Here is a 19,781-nt window from a genome sequence, read left to right as displayed (position 1 = left end):
AATATTATTTGTATTTTATTTTTTTGTTATTTGCACTTCCACCACTTGTTCTTTCATATAATCTAATAAATGAAAATTATATAATTAAAATGATAATTAGAATGTGATTAATAAAAAAAGAAGTATAAATAACATTTTCCTATTGATGATCCCATTTTATTGTTGTTTTGCATGCACAATAACAAAAGCATGCATTTTTGTGAGAATTTTAAATTACTACCCAACCCTTTTTTTCTATTAAGTGTAAATTGGAGGATTTAAATTTGAAATCTATCACTTATACTCCCAATTTTCCCGAACTATACAATCCATCCCTCCCTCCTACTACTGGACCCTTGAATTGCCACACGTTAACCAAATAAAAGTTGCCTTTTTGTGGGAAAAAATTGCAGCGAACTCTTTTTTTTTTTTTTTAAAAAAAATCTTTGTAATATTACGGCACATATTAGAGTACAGAAGAACCCAGTCCATGTTGTTTTAAAGAGTGGTCATCCATTTGTTTTAGCTTGTAGCTTTTTGAAAGATCGTATTAATAGCATGTTTGGATGGTAGATTATTTGGGATAGTTTTTTGAAAAAAAAAATTTATTGTATTTTTAAAGTATAATATATGTGAGATAAAAAGATGATTAAAAAATGTGTTAACGATGCAAACAAATAAAATCTAACAAATAGTTTACTATCCAAACAATTTTACGAAAAGTAGGTATCGTAAATTGATTCTATCTTTTAAGTACAATTGTAACTGTAATTAATTCAGAATTTTAAGTTTTCATGGGAATGAAATAACACTTACTTTAGATGTTAAATGATCATATTTTTTTTAAGGGTATAATCATCTTAGTTATTTTTTTTAATAATCAAATTGTACTCCTAATCGCTTGTAGATCAAGTCTGCTTATGTATCTTGTATTAGATCAATTGTTCTGCTAAATTCTGTCAAGATAGTTTTTTTTTCCCTAGTTAGCAAGATATGTATACTATATATCACACACTAACCTACGATTCGAACGCTAACGAATATCGAAGGGAGACCCAAGAATGGGGCTATGGAAGTAAACCCCACGGCCAATTCAGCTGGCGCACCACCACGCTGTCCTGAGGCCCCTAACCTGCATCCGGTGGCCAACTCACACAACGGAGTCGGCCGCCACAGTACCAGTCTTGGATTGGGGCCCGAAGTTCATGTGCTCCTGTCCAATTCACGAAGCCCGGGCCACAATGAGTATCACTGCTTCAGGCTTAAGGTCATTAGCCATTTAGCCGTCTGCCACGTCTCACCTCTGGTGAAATTTGTGATTTCAAATTTTAAAAATTTCGAAGTCATTGGTTCAACCGCGCTTTCTAACCCACTTTTCCGTTCTCCAAATATTTTTTTCCCCATTTTCTGGCGCCGGCCATCAATAATTTCCAAGACATATTTTTAGTATCAGAAGGCCAAAACGACAACATTCCATCTGCATCAGTGTCGTTTTCCTCTACCCGACTAATCCGGCATTGTAAAGTCACACAGGGGCAACCCAGTCCAATGACTTATTTCGGAACAGACGAGAGCGAGACTGTAAGTAAACACCCCAACAGGAGAGGAGGGTGAGTATTCCCAACCTTCAAAAAAAATAAAAGAAAAAAGACCAATAACCAACGGAAAAAAGAAAAAAGAGAAATTCTCAACGGCCGATGGCTGGGACTATTCCAATCGCCATGGAAGAAAATGAGGTAGCATAATTTCGCGTGATCAAATTTCTTTTTTCTGTCGCCGTTTTTTATCTGTGTTATGTTATGGATTACAAATTTAATGTAGAAAATGGTGGCGTTGAAGAAGGCTTACGCGGAGATGATACTGAATACGGCGAAGGAGGCAGCAGCTAGAGTAATGGCGGCGCAGCGGAAGGCTAAAATGTTTGAGCACGATCTGAATCGCACAAAAGAGGAGGCACTTCGGATGCTTCTTCGCTTCAAGCAGATGCTCGAAGACAAGGTTCCCTTTGTTTTCAAAAACTTCTTCATTCCAAATATTTGAATCCCAGTCCTATCATCAATTTTTTTCCCTTCTTTATTATTGTGGCATTTCGACTATTCCGAGCGCGTCGGAGTTTTGTTTAAAATGTTGTTGGTCGTTCATTTTTTCTTGTATAAAGATCAGTATTTGGTAATTTGTACAACTGGTTCTTTTTCTCCTTTTCTGAATCTCAATAGAAAGAGAGCGACTCATTGGCCTTTCCTCCAATATCATCGTGTGCTATTTAAACCGGAAAATTTGTTAAATTCTTACTATCGTGAGTTGTTGCCAGTTAAGAGAATAAAGGAAAATGTCCTCCTCACATCTCTTGTGTCCAGCTTGTTGCGCTATCATGGTAGTAGATAGCAAGGATTTTTGAAATTTATGGCATGCTATGCACCATCATATTTCCTGTTTTTAATTTTTTTTTCTTTTAGGATTGACTTTACTAACAGAAATAAAAAGAGGTTCGTTAAGCAGGAGGATCCTTTAATAACGTTATTAAGCAAATGATTTTTTTTTTTTTTTAAATAGCACACGTATTTTGTGCTGCTACTGCCATCAGGCTAGGCTAAACAGAGAAGTTAGCACCGAATTTTTGTGTTGACACCTATAGTGCTGCTCTACAACTGCTCTTTCTTCGTGTCAACTGTCTTTGAACAATAACCACTACTCCTTGCATCTGTGCCAAATTGGCTGCTATCGTTGTCTTTCTCTGTGGTAATCAGCTTGCATTCATTCTTTCTGTTTTTGGCAGAATGCAGAAGCAGAGGTTGCATCCTCGAATCAGCAAAGGAGGATTCAGGAGCTTGAGTTACAGCTTGATGAAGCGGAAGGGCTGATACTCGACCTTAGAGCAAAACTAGACAAGGTTCACGAACAGTTAGATAATGCAAAAAGTAAGCCCGTGCAATCTTTGAGACCAAATGAAATGGTTGACATGTCTAGTTGTCAAATATCCTTCTCAGAGTTTGAGTCCAAATCTGTAACTTCTGATGTAGAGGCTTCAAGTTGGGACCCAAGCACGAGTGTTCATCAATGTCCAAGTCCATTTATAGGAACTGCGTTATCAAGTTCTCAATTTGATAATGGCCTTGTGGACAATCCTGTTTTTGCCTATATTGTCTTAGAAAAAAAAGAGCCTGAATCGCACAGGAATACATGGACTCAGAAAATCCATGCAATTGAAAAGGGGTTGGTGGATGAGAAAATGAGCCAGGTAGAAGATTCACATTCTCTGGCTAAAAGCATATCAATCATTCAACGGAATGGAGGAAATCGTAGTTTGCCTTCCATAACTGAAAAATCGAGTGGAATTGAGAATATCATGAAAGAAGCTCCATTCCTCGAAGACAATGCTACAAAGGTTCAACCTGTGAATGTCCAAAAATTGCGCAGAAGGAGAACTCTATGTGGCAGAAGGAAAACCAATACTGTCAAAGCAGCTCCATGCCTCGAAGAAATTGGCACAAAGCATCGCCCTGTGAAGATCCAAAATTTGTGTCGAAGGAAAACTCTATATGGAAGAACCAAAGCCTCCAGATGCAGATACATTTCTAATCCATGTGTGAAGCCCCAACGAATGTCTTCAGTGATTGCTCAGTGCAAAAGTTACGCAATTTCTGGCAAGGATGTGGATAAAAGTGAACGTACTTCCTCCAAAAATCAAAATATTACTGAAACTGAAAATGGTTCTGAATTGGAAGAAAAAGCACCACTTGGAAAATACCGACTTGTCCGCAGAAGTGTTAGAAAAAGGAAAGTCAAGTATTGGGATGATTTTGCTACCTCATGTAGACCAGTTAGAACTCATCCTTGTCAATTTGAAGAATGTTGTCAAAAGGATAAATGTGGTGCACAATCTGGTGAGTATCTTTTAGAAGTCAAACATGAAGGTGAGCTTGAAGATGCTAAGGGTAAAGCAGCCTTTGCAACTGTTAGTAGCACGAAAACTGGTGGAGCTTCTTGCTTTGATGGGGATGCGGAAAGTGAGACCAAGTTGATACATCAGCCAATGTTGGTGAAACATACTGGGGTTGCTCCAGAAATGGAGTTGGAGAATGAGAACTCTGTTCCCTCTGAGAAGAGAAATGCCAAAGCATCTGAGTTGACCAAAAACTTCCTCAGTTCGCCTGACAGCAGCAACCCCCTTTTATACACATTCAGCAGGAAGCGCAAGAATGGGTCCTTGGTCAACCATGCTGAGGGCTGCAGCTTAAGGGAAAGCTCTATGAAGAGAAGGTCCAGAGAGCAAAAAGATATTGAGCTTGTGGCAGATAGTAGTACTTTAGAAAATGAACCAACCAGTGACAGCAGAGGACTGGTGAAGGTTGCTCGTCAGGTTGGATTTAATTTCGTTGATGTGGTTTTTAAGTTATAGCTGGAATCGTATACAAGGATACCTGAACCAAACATGCGGAATTTTGTATGAATAAATAAGTAATGAGCATTTTGAATAAATCTAAGAAAAAGGAAAGAGCTATCAATAATAGTTGCAACGTATTAGTTTTAGGATTAACAGATCTAGTTCTGCATTGTTGCTTGAGAAGTGCTATAAAGTGATTTTTTTTTTTCCCTACAAGGGGAGGGGTGAGATTTAAGAAGTAAGGAGGGAAAAGAGAATTTGAACCCAAAATGTTTAATTCCCGAGGCTTCAACCTTAGCCACTAGACTAAGGCCTTTTAGGCACTAGATTGTGATATCTTTGTAAGGAGGAAGCAAATAATTTAAATCATTTGCTGCTCTTAAATTGCCAAATTTTCCTTCTGGATGTTCATGAATTCTTAGTAATTTTGTTTTTCTCTACTTATGCAGCTTATTTCTTTATCTGGAAAGATGTGGTGGTAGTAGGGTTTGCTGTCATGGAGTGCAGGTGCAGCAGGTTGAGTAAGAAAATTGATGCGACACTTAACTGAAACCAAGCAAGAGGTCTCAAGATGCTTTGATACTACTAATACAAGGGCTGCATTGGAGTGGCAAAGAGCATGAGAAATGAGAACCGTTGTCTGTTTCCCTCATTGCGATATTATAGCAAGTTGCTGCCATTAATTTAAACCTAGCTTTGGCTTCTTTTCCGCTGTAGTGCATAAGAGAGTACCGCTTGTTACTTATTGGGATCTACAGCTCAGTGGTTTTGAGGTTTATTATCAGGCATCATGTTTTCTCACTAGAATGAGTCTGGCCTGCAGTAGCCATTCGAACAGTGTATAATTCTTCAAACAGGCTGAACGGCTACTTTATTGACCGCCTTGCTGCTTTAGTCATGAATATTCGTTTTGATGGTCAAGAGTGAGGAAGAGATGGCTGAGGTGTGCATGCACGAAAAGCGAACAATACTTGGATGTGTGCACCTTTTATTTTCCAATGCCTAGCTGCAGAGTCCCTGCATTTCACGTATTGCTAACTAATCCTGCTCCTTAATCCTCTGGCGCGAGTCATACCAAATTTCATAATGCTATCTTAATTATTTTAACTGAATTTCCAGCAATGCAGGAAATTGGCGAAGTGTTCCTGATATGTACTGTCAGGCAGGTGCAATAATTCTGGCCTGAATGGATATTCCAGTAAGTTCCCACTTTCTAAAGTGTGGAATTGCAAGCTCTGCTGAATTTTTAACTGTAGATGCAGATTTATTACTGTCGCACTTTTGACTATTGGTGATGAGGGCATCAAACATGCTTTGTTCCCTTTGATTCTCTGTTCTTATCTTTTCTTCCAGGGGGAACGGGCCTGCCGGGTAGAAATGTATTATGGTTTCTTTCGATTGGGCTTGTTGGACGCCAGGCCATTCACAATCACTATAACGTTTTATCCAGGCCCAAACTATAAAATACATTAGTACAAGCTATTAGTAGCGGTTACTTGAAGATGTTTCAGAAGAAAATGATGGGGGGAAAGCGTAATTAATCAATTAATCGTGTCAGAGACGTGGGGAGTCGATTTTATGACTCTCAAAAACAATCAAACAAGGCGTGGTTCCGACCCGTGAAATGCCCCCACCCGCAAAATATCTCATCAGTCATGCATGAGTCATGACCCGGCAAAGAACGGATCTGCCCAAGTTTCGACATCACGAGCTCCATCATCCCGTCAGCCTTTCAAATTGCGGCAAACTCCGAATATGGCAGTCCCGGTCTTTATAGCATTTCGGTTTCACACACTACTGCTTTCTTTCCCATCTTGTCATCCCTGGTTTTTTGTCATGTCCTGATTTCGGCTTTATGAAGGAATCTATTCTCGGGTACAAACTCGATGGTCGCTCTCGTTGAATGGCGTACAAATTTCAGTTTGAACACTGGTACTAGTATTTCATTTTTCTAGTGAGCAAGACTCTCCGTAAAATCTTCTTATTTAACTATTCAATAAACGGAATATTTTGCTATATAGGTGGGTTTAGCCCATAATATCCCAGTGCCAAGGGCAGATGCACGCCTTTCCGGCTATTCTCCCATGAGAGATTAAGGAGGGAAAAAAAAAAACTGAGAAATTAACAAGTATTTTAAAGCTGCAGGCTTTTTCAACCCAAGTTTTTTTTTTTTTTTTTTTTTTAAAACAAAGGACAAAAATCCCAAGTCCTATGTTGGACGGAGCATCATGGAGGGGAAAAAAAAGAACAAGAGCGAGGCCTAAGTTGGAGCAATGATAAGGTCGAGGAGTGATGCTTTTTGAGTGCAGAGTGCAGAGAGAATGTTTTCTTGTCTGAGGGCAAACACAATCAGTAGTCACGTCTCTGATCATTGCAAAGGCTGGCGAGTCATTCTGCCTCCACTAACTTGCTACATAGTCGACCGGTGCTCATCAAGATAATAACCAAACATCAATCACGGGCCTCGACTCTTTTCTGATCATCATATAAGAAGGCTTCATTTTGTTGAGCATTTTGACCAAACCCATAACACTTGTCCGTTGGTCCCCAAACATAGAGGTTTTTATCCCTTTCTTTCAACGAGGATTTGAAGATGGAGGGAAGGAAGAAACAAGCCCAACTACAAGCAATGTGGTTCGCTGCTGGAACAGCTGCCATCATGGCATGCTTAGAACGCGCTGTTTTAGTATCAGTTGTGGAGCAATGGCGGGTTGTGGCCTTCCTTGCGCTCAACCTCTTGCTCTTGGCGATTCTGTTTACTTCCCCATCTCCTCTGGCTTCATCCAACGAGCCCTCGAGCCAGGAATTCAATGAAAATATGGATTCGAAGGTGGAATTAAGGAGCAACGAGAGGAAAGAAAGTGCAAGCAGAGGACCAATGCTGTCTGCGGCGGATGACCATCATGATCACGATGATGGGAGCGGCAACCACTTGAGATTACTGAAATGCAGAATCAGAAGGGAAAAGGGACGCGTGGTTGAAAAGCAAAATTTGAAAGATACTATGGATCAAGCTCATGATGAGCTCTCCCAGGAGGAGTTGAATGAGAGAGTGGAGGCGTTTATTACAATGTTTAGGCAGCATTTGGTATCTGATGCAAAGGGGAAAAGCTGCAGGGTCCACTCTTCATCCATTAAACGCAAAGCCATGTACAACAACTATTCTGGAAGCACCGGAAGGGGATTCTGAAGATTTTAGTAATTGTTTTGCTACGGATGATAGATGAATTCAAAGAAGTTGGTTTTGGTTCTCATCAGATTTAGAGCATCTTCTTGCCAGCCAACTGCCAACCATAGTCATTGGGAGACTTGTACCGATGGCCAAATCTTAGTCCGAAAATTAAGCTAGTCCTCCTCACATTGTTTAGTTCACTTCACAATTTCTTGTCATTCAGAAACTTACGGAACAATTATTTATTTTTAGCAGTGTTTCTCCAAATGAGGAAGCTTTTGAGTTGAACATAGTATTCTCAGACAAGACGATCTGCAGCGCGAACTATAAGCTATATCAACAACTTGAACTAAATAATCTAGCAAAATTTAACAAATTCGCCGGATGTAGATGAAAAGGACGCACGTACTAGTAAAAATCTATGACATTAAAGAAGTGGGACAAGTCACTCTAATACAATTCTATCCATATCTATTCTGGTTTTAGATTGAATCGGCAAACTTCAAGATTAACCGTAGACCTATGAAATATATTTCGACCATTATTTGATATCCATGCACAAATTAGGTTTAACGATCGACCATTATCTGATATCATTATTTCATGTTCTAGTTTAAACCGGAAGAGATTTTAGTACCTAGGAAGTGCTAAAAATCCTGCACTACCGAACCCACATTTTCACCTCTTGATTTGGAGAGGGTAAGAGGAGTGATCATGGAGTGGAAAGAAACAAAAGGGTGCAAGTAAGAATCACAAGTTGGTGGTTAGGTTAGGATGATGTTGAAAGGTTAGTGCAGATACTAAATACTCGTTGGAATGTCGCAACCCATGAAATTGAAAGCTGTAGCTTTAATTACGTCTCACCAGTTGCTTCTCATAACCTCCGATCATTTATTACGGAAGAACTTTCAGCAGCTCTGGGGTTAGTTTTCATGGACCACCGAGTGTGTTTGTAGACCCATCTTTTGAGTCCGACTGGACCTGAATTTTTTAAGTGAAAGTTGACAATTTTATTTTTATGAGCATCTGACATGAGATGAGAGACGAGCGGCTGATAAGGGATGAATGGTTTGCTTGGAAACTCTAATAGTAAAAAAAAAAAAAAAAAGTAAAATGCACTGGATGATTTTGACCCCATCAACTTGAGATTAACTCAGATGATTGCAGAAATTCGTCGTTGACAAATCACAACTGGCCGATGCCCTTTTATCTCACGTCATGGTTATACTATACATAACCATACTAGTCTATGTGCGTGCAGAACCAATTTTTTCATTTTTTGTTTTGGACACGAAGTTGATGGCAATTATTGCTTCATTGAAAGTTTTGTTAGGCTTATAAAGGGATGTGTGTGTCAGGGCGTGTTTATTGTACTGTGATAGTCATGTAGAAATAGGAAGTTTAATCCATGATAAGATTCTAAAACTTTCACGTACTTATTATATTAATTGGTATTAAATTATAGAAATTACATAGATGAGTGATAATTTGGTATAAGTGTTTTAAGTAAAATAGTACATTTGTGCCATAAATTAGTAAGTTTTGATCATTAATCAAATTTACGATGTTATAAGTAAGAATTACTATTTATTTATAAAATTTACTATTATTTGAACTAAACTTACCTCTAAAAAGTATGTTTGGGATACAAAGTAGTAATTTATTTCTTTAAAAAGTAAGTTTAATATTTATTCCAAATTAGCTTTTGAGGTATAAAAGGTACTTATTTATTATGATTAACTTACTATTTTAGATGGGAAACTAACTTCCTTATTTTTAGGTGGATAGATCCAACAAGTAATCAAATGATCACTAAAAGTGTAACAACCTGTTGTATCGGATAAAAATTATTTCGTTACCATAACTATCATTACTAAAACACTAGTGTGAATATCCGTACTACACATGGTGCTGACATTATTGAAAAAATGAAAATAAAAGGGTGAATTAAAAAAGGTTAAAAAATTGTACCAACACAATTAAAATATAATATCTATCTAACAATAGTTTGAAATATGATAGAATGTGTATATTATTCAAAAATTACCTTTTTCGGAAGATAGATTCTGAAAAAATAATAAAAATTTATATTGAAAAATGAATGATATATAAATAAATATGAATGTAATTAAATGTTGTTAAAATGAAATAATTATAAATATTATGCATTCGATTTGATAATTTTGTATGAAGGTGCGAACACTCTTCAGACCAATTAACTTTTAGTACGAAAGCCAAAATTGGTGATTTAATTAATTCTGTTGAATTTTGTGAAAAGCGTACTACAAATTAAAATGCACGATCTTTGCATGAATTAATTCGTTGGTTGAACGACCTATCACCATTGTCCTGAAAATTAAGTAAATGCGAAATTCAAAATTAGTGTTTTTTTTACATAGTTTATAAATAGCATTATAAAAAATAAACATATATCAAGAAATTCTACCTTCCTTTGTAATTCTCTGAGATAAGAAGCATCACAACCAAATACGAATAATGTATATCTGTCCTGTAGATGCATGTTACCACTGGAATCTTTGATTTGTATGTTAATATTGTACCTGTTTGGCAAATAAAATGTTATATACAATACCGAAAAATTTGTTGAAATTAAATGTACATGAAATTAATTAACTAATAACAGTGTCGATCACGTCATTACAATGCATACACACTGTTTTTGAAAAATGATCTTCACATAGTTGTCCACAATTTTTGCATAGCTCATAGAACATGTTTTTTATGTTAATGCTCTGAATGTAAGCAAGTATTCGAAAATATTTAATCTAGTAAGAATGAAAGAAGGTATAGGTTATGATTATAAACTTAAAAAAATTGTGCAGTAATTAAATTAAATAAAGTAAGTTTACCGAATGCTTGATTGTATATTCGAATAGCCATATTCTCTTTGAATTTGCTATCAACAATGCTTGTGATGTTGTAAAATTGCTTGATCTCAACCACATAACTAACTTTCGAGCACATGTATCATTTTCAAACCTATAATTTTTTGAAATACATGTTAATAAGAGTATGAAATAACATTAAAAGTTTGATGTAGTGTTACTGATGGAATTCACCAACTGCGCAGGTATCGAGCAAAATCTAAATTGTGATTGATATAAAATTTGCTAGCTCCAATTGTACAAAGTGATGGTCTTGCATAGTATGGTTATATTCGCTAAAAAATTATTCAAATTATATAGAGTATAAGTAAAATCATTTGATTTACCTCTGAAATTTCGTACGCAAATACCACATGTTAGTAAAATATTATTTTTTATAGCAGACTGATATTATAGAATTTGTAGTATATTCAATAACTTGATACTTAAATCACCGATGAGACAAAGTTTGCCTAAATAAACTTTATAGTGTCCTAACTCCTTGCAAAAAAAAAAAAGCGCTAAATAGTTCTAATTGGCATCGCAAGTTACAGCAACGTGCCAGTGGCATCTAGACCTAATTTTTTTTGGGTCAAAATCTAGTTCTAATTGGTTCTGCTGTTTCTTGACCATGTTGTATGCTTCCGAATTAAAATTGTATTAAAATAACATGTGAATGAGCATTTGTTTTTAATTAAGAAATAAAAAGGATTTAAAGTATAAATAACAAATTATAAACGGTTTATGAAGTAGATTATGGAAAAGTTTTAAATTTTAAATTTGACTGGTGATAGGGTTGGTTATAACCCACTATTTTTTATGTATTAAAATAAATACAAAATTCTAGAAAAAAGATGAGAAGTTTGGAAGTCATTGAGAGAATCTCTGCTAAAAACCTCTTCTGCAATACATATAGATATAGATATAGATATAGATTGTCCATTAGAATGTTGTATTTGACAAAACAAATAATGACAGGTGTTTTTTTTTTCAACACAAAACCCCGTTCAGGCTGTATGGAAATTGACAGATCATTCGTAGAAGTGGACGGATATGGTGGAGACGGTTCTACAGGGTTCCACGTGGAAATCAAGGACCTTTAACAGATATTTGAAACTGTTAAATGCTAGTTTGCGGTTGTTTTCAAACTCAACAGCTAAAATAATACAAACAGGAAAAGCCCAGAAAGTCAGTCTTCGCTGGCTATCAGACGGGTTTGGGAACTGTTGTATGAAAGATTCTGATTGTTGGTATCCGCCACCCATCTCACTCCAGGGCCTCTTCCAAACAAAATACTACTCCATATAGCATAGCATAAACAAGAAGCAAATGAAATCTTATGTTTTGTTTGATTTTCTCGGGGATGGATGCGATTGATCCTCCCGTTCCAATCGGATAGATGGTTCGTGCAAGCAAGCCAAAGAAATTCTCTCTCTCTTTCCCGTGAATGTGAATTTTAATACTATCAAGAAAGCTGTGTTTCCTTTCCTGAATCAATTCACGAGTGACTCCTGAGTCATATTGCAGCATCAAGCATACATTGCTGCCGGCCATTGGTAAGTGCTCAAAAATCAAACCATTGGATTTATGTTATGCGCTGAAGAATTATAACACAGACTAACAATCACCCAACACATGAGAGACTATTTCCATATCTAAATTCCTGCTTTACGATATCTTCTCTCACATGCGCCTACGTTTTCGAATTAATTATCCCCTAAAATGTCATTAGTGTGTACATAATAGAGACGTATCAACCAATTTTCTGAACTTTTTTTTTTTTTTTTGCTGTAAATGGAGGGCGGTCTGTTAGAGACAAGCAATGTTATCTGAGCAGAAGAAAATTACAGTTAAAGAGGATAAAAAGGCCATTCAATAATGATGGAAAAGTTGATTACACCGAAGTCTTTCCAGATTTGGCACCACAAACAACACCAACACTTAGCTTCCACATGGCTTCACGCTCAAATTAGTTGCTAGTGAATTACACCATGAAATACAAGAGAGGTTTAACTAGAAATGCAACTCAACTAACTTTGACCTTTTAAGATCTCTCTCTCTCTCTCTCGTGATTATCGCTTGATCTGAACTCTGAACCATCTTCTTGTAGCTGTCTCTTTCACTGTAACTATTATACTACTAGTATTTTTCTGTGCAGGCGATCACTACAATATTTGCTCGCAGAAGAATCAACGTCCGACATGTTTGTCACTAAGCCATAATACCGCGGTTTTACGGCTTCAACTCAGAAACTTACAAAAGATTGCGAGGAGAAGAAATACTTGCTGTCACCATCCTAGGGTGTACCAAGTTCTGTTTCCTGAGTAATGGCAAACAAGAAGCATAGCCGGAGAAGGGAAAGGTTTCGCTGGTGGTTTTCGAGGAAGAAAAAGAAAGCTGATCCATTTGATTCACGTGCAGGAATCACAGGTTCTACAACAATAACCTCCCCATTCCTGTTCAGTGAAGTATTTATATTACCTTCTTCCCGTGTTGATTACTCACTGGTTTCTGTAGAAGATGCGGTTGAAGAAGATGCTGGCTTCTGTGGCTGGTCGATGGAGATGGACCCACGCATTTCAACCCATGAATTAAGGTGAGGTTTCTCTCAACACTTGAAAAAGGAACTACGTAAGTCTCTTTTATGGAGTTGACGATGGTTCAGTATGCTTTATACAGAGTCTTCGTCGGCACTTGGAATGTTGCGGGAAGATCTCCCGTACGCAGTCTAGCAGCGGATTTGGACGAATGGCTGAACCTTAAAGACATTGATCACACGGCAGACGTTTATGTTCTTGGGTACGTGAAAGGTTAATGTCAAAAGTGTTGTTGATACAGGTACACGTCTCTTCTCTCATTTTATGGACGCAGCTTTTGTCTTCCGCAGATTCCAGGAAATTGTTCCCTTGAATCCACAAAGCATCATAGCTGGAGAAAACGCAACGGAAGCGACAAACTGGAACATGCTCATTGGAAAAACTCTGAATGACAAATATGGATGCCCTTGGCTAACACCTATGCTAAACCCGATTAACAGCGATGATTATTACTATTCGGGAATCCCAGAAACTGAAAGACGATATATTTCCAGAAGCCAAATTACTACGCAATTAAGAAGTCAAACTAGAAGCCAGACAGGGCAGTCATATAGGTACAGTAGGTACAAATTAATAGCCAGCAAGAAGATGGTTGGAGTATTTATTAGTGTTTGGATAAGAAGAGAGTTGCTGAAGGCATATAGCATATCGGATGTGAGAGTTTGTTCAGTGGCCTGTGGCATCATGGGTTATTTGGGGAACAAAGGATCTGTTTCCGTCAGTATGTCAATCGGAGGAACTAGTTTTTGTTTCATTGCTGCTCACTTGGCTTCTGGGGAAAAGAAAGGTGACGAAGGGAAGAGAAATTACCAAGTCTCAGAAATTTTCCGGCGCACATCTTTTCCACGGCTCCCTCGTGATGGCAATCTTGTGCCTCCGACCATCTTGGGACATGAGTAAGTTGTCTTTCCAACAAAAAAAAAAAAAAAAACAAATGGACCAATTGAAGAAAACATTCAATTCTTACTGGAAAAATAGTTTAACATGCTTAGGTATAAGACACTTTCAATCCGAGAAAAAACTCTGTTCATTGCAGGAAGAGAGCAACCTTGTGATATGGATAGTAAAATGGAATTAAACAATTAAAAAGGAAAGAATGAACAAATGCACACATTTTATGTTGTAGAACAGCCGGGTATTCTTGTTTGGGGATCTCAACTATAGGCTCTATCTGGAAGACAATTTAGCCAGAGAGTTGATAAGGAAGCAAGATTGGAAAGCATTGCAGGAGTTTGATCAGTTGCAGAAGGAACTTGAAGATGGCGGAGTATTCCAAGGATGGAAAGAGGGAAGCTTAGAATTTCCACCTACCTATAAGTACTCTTCCACTAACAGTAATCGTTATTCAGGTGGACTTCCAAGCAGAGCACGGGAGAAGCAACGAACCCCAGCATGGTATGTAACGAAGGATTGTGTTTCTAATGCCTTCTCTAACCCTAATCATTCCATGCCATCAACACTGACAACGTATTCTAGCAAACTAGCAATTTCGTGTTTGTGTCTGCACATCATATTGCACCAATCATGTCCTCAACCACAGGAAAATCAATAATTTTCATTCTTTTATATGTAGGCACAAGAATGCATGTGGAGCGTCTTAATTAATTCTTCTTTTAGAGAAGCTGTAGGGAAGCACTCTTTCAATTAGTAGTGTTTCATCTTTACATCTCACTAAAAATGATGGTGAAGCTATGACACAACTTTGCAATGGCAGGTGTGACAGAATTTTATGGTACGGTAAAGGGGTCAAACAGATCTCCTATTTCCGTAGCGAAAGCAAGTTCTCTGATCACCGGCCTGTCTCTGCTCTATTCTCCGCGCAGATAGAGGCTGATAAGCGTGCCAATTGCAGGCTTGTTGTGCCAGCACTTGTACCTAGTGGAACTCCATGCAGCATCGTGAGTACTACTATGATCTTGCTAACAACATTAAGAATCCATGTGTGCACAAGAAGAATAAGTACATATAAGAGACTCAAACTCAAATTCCGGTATAATGTGACTTTTACTATGGCAGGCGGAGCAAGCAAACGGAGAAGCTACAACAACATTGACATCCTTGATTAAAACGGATGCAGATGCATGCCCAACTAATAGATAACCCGAACAATACTTTGCTTCAGCGGGGTAAATCCACTCTCAATTAAACAAAAAAAAAAGGACAAAAACATTATTCCTCAGTTACCTTGTAAAACAAGTGTAAATACTGTTCTTGATGCTGTGTATGGAAACAGAAAAGACGGATTGAAGAACAGTCACATGCTTCAAAGTTAAAAATATATTGACATTCCATTTCTTTTTTGGTCTTCAAGAGAAAAGAAACTATCAGAATGCATGAGTGTCTAAATTGCAGAGGATCAATTTTGCAGTTCCCTACAAGAACACACAGCTTAAGATCATCAAAGCAGTTGCAGCCCTGTAGATGAGTAAAATGTTTTTAAGACTCTAGAATCCTGACTCCTTATTTGCAAAATCCACATTCCTTTTTCATTTGACAAAATAAAGTTCCTGGATGTGAAACTGATTTCAAGATTTTAAGTTCTGATTGTCTGGAGAAGCACATCCAAAGCCTCTGAATTGTCCCGTTGACAACTGGGACATTGAAACCTCCTCTGCAACTCATCTCTAAACGAAGCACATTTCTCTTCCAATTCAGATGTCTGCTTGTTTCAAGTCAAAGGCGCATTAATTACAGACAAGCTAGAGATATATATCTGGACAGCAAGAAAAGTTTATCACCAACAAGCTCAAACACAAGTCTGCTTGAACTACTTCCTTGTCAAAAAATAGGTTTTGTATGAGACTGCTGTGGAACTAAGCATTCCACAATCCATTAAATGCTTTCTGATCAATGTTAGTGTTACCATTAACCTTAACCAAATTATGGAAGCTGAACAAACCCAACAACATTCCTTGTGTGTTTGGCTTATTAAATACTTGTAAGTGTTCATTCACTGCCACTCAAAAAGTATCACATGTTCATAGTATACCATTAAAAGGATATCTAGTCAACTCCCTCAACTCTGTATCCTCTTTCATAATACTCTCCATCAGTGAGGCTTTCCTTTCGAGACCACTTAAATCCTGCTGAACCTGCAAAAGTACCAGAAGCTCAAATATCATGAACGACATTTAGACAAAAACTAGTTACACGCATTCAAAAGAGCCAGATAAGGGCTCAACAGAAGACAAGTGTTAGGCAGCTGTTTTTCACTGGATCATTGTTTAAACAAGATGGAATTAACAATTCCAATTCTTTCTTGCTTTTATGTGAAGAATTGAACTCACTAGTTTATGGACACTCTGTTCAGTTTCGTAAGCTCGTTTCTCCAATTTGATGCAGGAGACTGTTTGATCAAGTTCACTTTGGACAATTTCAACCTCAGCAGCGGTTTTAGAGACTCCTTCTGAAAAGGTTTATGATATGCTTAAGATTTCTTCTTATGCTACAGATGCAACAGTTCAATGAAGCTGTATAACTTTACAATAATTACTAGTTAATCAAAATGTTTATGGGTGCGCAAGTGTATGTGCTCATAAATGTCAGAGAGAGAGAGAGAGAGTGGAACACTATAGCACGAATCTAACTTCCCTCTCAGCTGAACCTTCCACAACAAAAATGAAGTTACAGTATTCTATGCTCAAAACAGACCTTTGCTTGATGTTGTTCCACAAGAATCCTCCTTATTTGGATCAGAGACGACAGACTCATGGAACTTTCTGCATCCAAGATGACAGAAACTGTCAAAAATTTTATCCAACTAGCATAACTTAAGTAATCAGAATATATAAGGACTGAGACTAAGTAGAGCAGGGAGAACAATGACAAAACAGTCATTGAACTAATTTTGCTTGGCCCACTCATACATGACATGCAAGCATCTTGAACTCTACAATATGCTATTTGATGGATTCTGAAGATTATGAATTCAGCTCGAGTAGCAGAATCACCAGCTTTTCAGTAAGTAAATAGCCACATAAACAGAGTCTTCCTATATATGTTAGTGCAAAGTTCTATGTGAGATGCCATGCATCATAACAAGCATAATCGGAAAAATTACCTTATACGCGCATTATTGAAACAATCATATCAGCACAGGTATTGAAAAGGTGAACACATATTGGTTACTTCTGAGCGGAGAAATTACCTTATACGCGCATTAAGCTCCAGCATTTTATCAATAAAATCGTCTCTGCTGAGGCAACGGCATGATAATAAGAGGATAACAGAAAGAATAATAAAAGTGAAATAGGAGACGTAGAAAAGAGTAATGTGTACCTTTCGGCATCTCCTTGGTTCTTTGCAGATTGTTCAGCCAACATGCACATTTACACAGAGATCAAACGTAAAACATTATCCAAAATCTGTACCATTATTCACAAGCATGGAAATATTCAAAGTACGGCCCAAGGCCTAGTCCATACCCTCAGAGCCTCTAACTCAGATCCAAGCGCAGATATCTCATCTTGAACAGAATTAATCCTCGCCTAGAAGCAATATTTAACAAACTTTTGAAGTGCTCAACAAATCGGGAAAATGAAGTAGTATAATTTAGCATAATCAAGGTCCATTGAAGGAAAAAAAATCGACCTCTAGGGTTTGAATGGAGGCCTTGTTCATAGCTAATTCGACTTCGTAGCCTTTGAGCTCTTGCTCCGATGATTCCTTGCCAAGCTTGGCATCTTCGAGCTCTACATTCGCTTTAATAAGCTCGGATCGAAGTTCTTCAATGCGCTTCTTAAGATTCACGATTTCGTGCTCTACGCGATACAAATCATGAGAATACTGAAAGACGTATTCAGCTTTAAGTGAGCAGTTCAAGTCCTTCGCTTATTTTACCCAGAAAGTAAGAGGTTATTGAACCTATAGAATTATGAAATGTTTTGTAAAGAAAAGAGCTATCAACTTAACATTACCATACAAAAGCTCACCTCCATGAGAATTTTCGGAAGCGAAGTCGCGAATGAGAGACAGGAGTTGCTTCTCTGAGTCCATTCCCGCCATCGGTTTGGGAAAGTTTCTCTGTTTATTTCAAATCGCAAAAGCGGCTGCTACAGTCCCCCCGCCTTTTTTATAGTAGTATTTAATATTTGTGGGCCGAGATGCGGAAGGGCATCCGAAGGTAAAGAATTACAAGACAGGTTTTCAACTGAGGCCCATAATGAACTTGCCCAAGAAATCTGGGCCTAGGGCTAGTCCATCCTGTTCAGATTTCTTTTTATGTTTCCTGTTTTACTTTTTTTAATTTTTTTTCAAGTTTCATCCATATTGCGGCCCTTTTATTGTCTGATTATTTTACCAGATTTTAGATTCTGATTTCGAATAATAAAATCTTTCGATGGTTGTGGTTTGCTTTTGCATTTATATCTTAGATTTTTTAATTGTCAAAAAAAAATTAAAATCTATGTAGTACTTTACCCAAAGAATAATCATTTTAGCTTATCCTGTTTTTTTTTTTAAAAAAAATAATCAGCTTTTACCCAAAAGATTTCGTGAATGAACCAGCGACGCAGTTTGCTTAGAAAAGAATAACAAACGAAAAAAAAAAAAAGAAGAAGAAGAAGAAGAGAGAGAGAGAGGCCAAAAAAACTTTTAAAACTCGGACCGGTCAGTGAACCGGAGAGGTGGCCGGTTCGCGGTCTGACCGGTCCGACCGGTCCAACCGGCCGGTTCACAGGTTCACTGTTTTTTTTTTTTTGGTTAAGTACTAAGCAGGTTTCATTCTACACTTGAACTTTACCAACATAACTTAATTTAAGTTATGATAATAATAAATTTTCTAAAAGTTATACATAAAACATGGAATGATAAATATAATTAAAATATCATAATTCACCACAAGTTTTCATAAATTCATTATAAACATAAATAGATACAATCCAAATGTTCACCAATTATCACAAATAAAAACACAAAAAATAAATAAATTAAATATTGAAATTCTTTTACAAGCCTTAAAAAAATCCATAAAAGAGTTCAAGTTAAGACAAACCATTTGAATAGCAAACTTTTATCAGTGGCATGATAAGCAACCACACCACCTTCACAATTTCATCAACTTAAGCTGAAAAAGTTAAAATTTTATTATAAAAATATAAATCTAATTGCTCAAACTAAAAAAAACTAAAAATTTTTTAAAAACAAATATACAGTTAAACACATAAAAAATTAATTGCTACTAAACATTATTAATTAACATGTTATATTAAATTCAATGATCCTATACCATTAATTATTTTAAATTCAATTATCAATAGCTTCGATTATGTGCCAACTACCATATTTTTGACCAGCCCAATGTTATTATTTGTAATTCCTACCCAATTCCTACACGGATGTGCATTACTTTTGCAAAAATTTCATCCTTAATTAATCAAATAAAAATAAAACAAAAATGAGGGAAACATATGAAAATTGAGGGGAAAAAGAAGAAAATGCAAAAAAATCAACTAAAGATAATAATATAGAAAAAAAGCCTTGAAAAGAAAAAAATTAAACTTACTAAGATGTTGGAAAACAAGAAAAGTTGAAATTTTCAACTTTTTACAATCTGCTAAAGATAATAACCTAATAATAATGGTGAAGACTTGAGAAAATCTTGTTGTGGATATTTGGGTTAAAAATGGTTAAGAAGAAAAAATTGAAAAAAAAAATAAGAGAAGAACTTGATGTTTTAATATATTTTTTAGTCAAGTAGAATTCTCAACAAACTTAACTATAGTCTAGCGGTAAGATTATCATATCCAAACTTGGAGATCCAGGTT

General features: G+C 36.8%; 4 protein-coding genes across 11 annotated transcripts; 3 read left to right on the top strand and 1 right to left on the bottom strand.

Annotated features, from left to right (window-relative positions):
• Positions 1–1,409: 1,409 nt before the first annotated feature.
• On the top strand, positions 1,410–5,261 carry LOC113722820 (uncharacterized). The gene is made up of 4 exons (XM_072059854.1): positions 1,410–1,715; positions 1,801–1,977; positions 2,756–4,339; positions 4,813–5,261. Exons 1-4 carry the CDS (start codon positions 1,677–1,679, stop codon positions 4,843–4,845), a joined length of 1,833 nt encoding a protein of 610 aa, XP_071915955.1. The 5' UTR covers positions 1,410–1,676; the 3' UTR covers positions 4,846–5,261.
• A 1,071-nt stretch (positions 5,262–6,332) lies between these two features.
• On the top strand, positions 6,333–7,789 carry LOC113723079 (uncharacterized). The gene has a single exon (XM_072059855.1). The coding sequence runs from the start codon at positions 6,957–6,959 to the stop codon at positions 7,551–7,553; it is 597 nt and encodes a 198-aa protein (XP_071915956.1). The 5' UTR covers positions 6,333–6,956; the 3' UTR covers positions 7,554–7,789.
• A 3,779-nt stretch (positions 7,790–11,568) lies between these two features.
• LOC113722831 (type I inositol polyphosphate 5-phosphatase 4-like) lies at positions 11,569–16,663 on the top strand. Of its 5 annotated transcripts, XM_072060362.1 has the most exons (9): positions 11,569–11,976; positions 12,579–12,850; positions 12,938–13,016; positions 13,100–13,219; positions 13,308–13,913; positions 14,149–14,412; positions 14,732–14,915; positions 15,034–15,143; positions 16,360–16,663. In XM_072060362.1, exons 2-8 carry the CDS (start codon positions 12,748–12,750, stop codon positions 15,115–15,117), a joined length of 1,440 nt encoding a protein of 479 aa, XP_071916463.1. In that variant the 5' UTR covers positions 11,569–11,976; positions 12,579–12,747; the 3' UTR covers positions 15,118–15,143; positions 16,360–16,663. The 5 variants fall into 5 exon arrangements, with proteins under 5 accessions (XP_071916463.1, XP_071916464.1, XP_071916462.1 ...); XM_072060363.1 differs by lacking the exon at positions 16,360–16,663 and having other exon boundaries at positions 12,941–13,016; positions 15,034–15,312; XM_072060361.1 differs by lacking the exon at positions 16,360–16,663 and having other exon boundaries at positions 15,034–15,312.
• LOC113722832 (uncharacterized) lies at positions 15,378–18,034 on the bottom strand. 4 transcript variants are annotated; one of them, XM_027246059.2, is made up of 9 exons: positions 17,949–18,034; positions 17,608–17,777; positions 17,442–17,504; positions 17,296–17,315; positions 17,165–17,212; positions 16,669–16,736; positions 16,305–16,423; positions 16,007–16,109; positions 15,378–15,676 (listed from the first exon to the last, which is right to left on the bottom strand). In XM_027246059.2, exons 1-9 carry the CDS (start codon positions 18,019–18,021, stop codon positions 15,669–15,671), a joined length of 672 nt encoding a protein of 223 aa, XP_027101860.1. In that variant the 5' UTR covers positions 18,022–18,034; the 3' UTR covers positions 15,378–15,668. The 4 variants fall into 4 exon arrangements, with proteins under 4 accessions (XP_027101860.1, XP_071916468.1, XP_071916467.1 ...); XM_072060367.1 differs by lacking the exon at positions 15,378–15,676 and having other exon boundaries at positions 15,908–16,109; positions 17,608–17,802; XM_072060366.1 differs by lacking the exon at positions 15,378–15,676 and having other exon boundaries at positions 15,908–16,109.
• Positions 18,035–19,781: the final 1,747 nt, after the last annotated feature.

The sequence above is a fragment of the Coffea arabica genome, chromosome 7e (assembly GCF_036785885.1).
Source record: "Coffea arabica cultivar ET-39 chromosome 7e, Coffea Arabica ET-39 HiFi, whole genome shotgun sequence".
In the NCBI taxonomy this organism is placed as follows: domain Eukaryota; kingdom Viridiplantae; phylum Streptophyta; class Magnoliopsida; order Gentianales; family Rubiaceae; genus Coffea; species Coffea arabica.
This window is presented reverse-complemented; position numbering and strand designations above follow the sequence as displayed.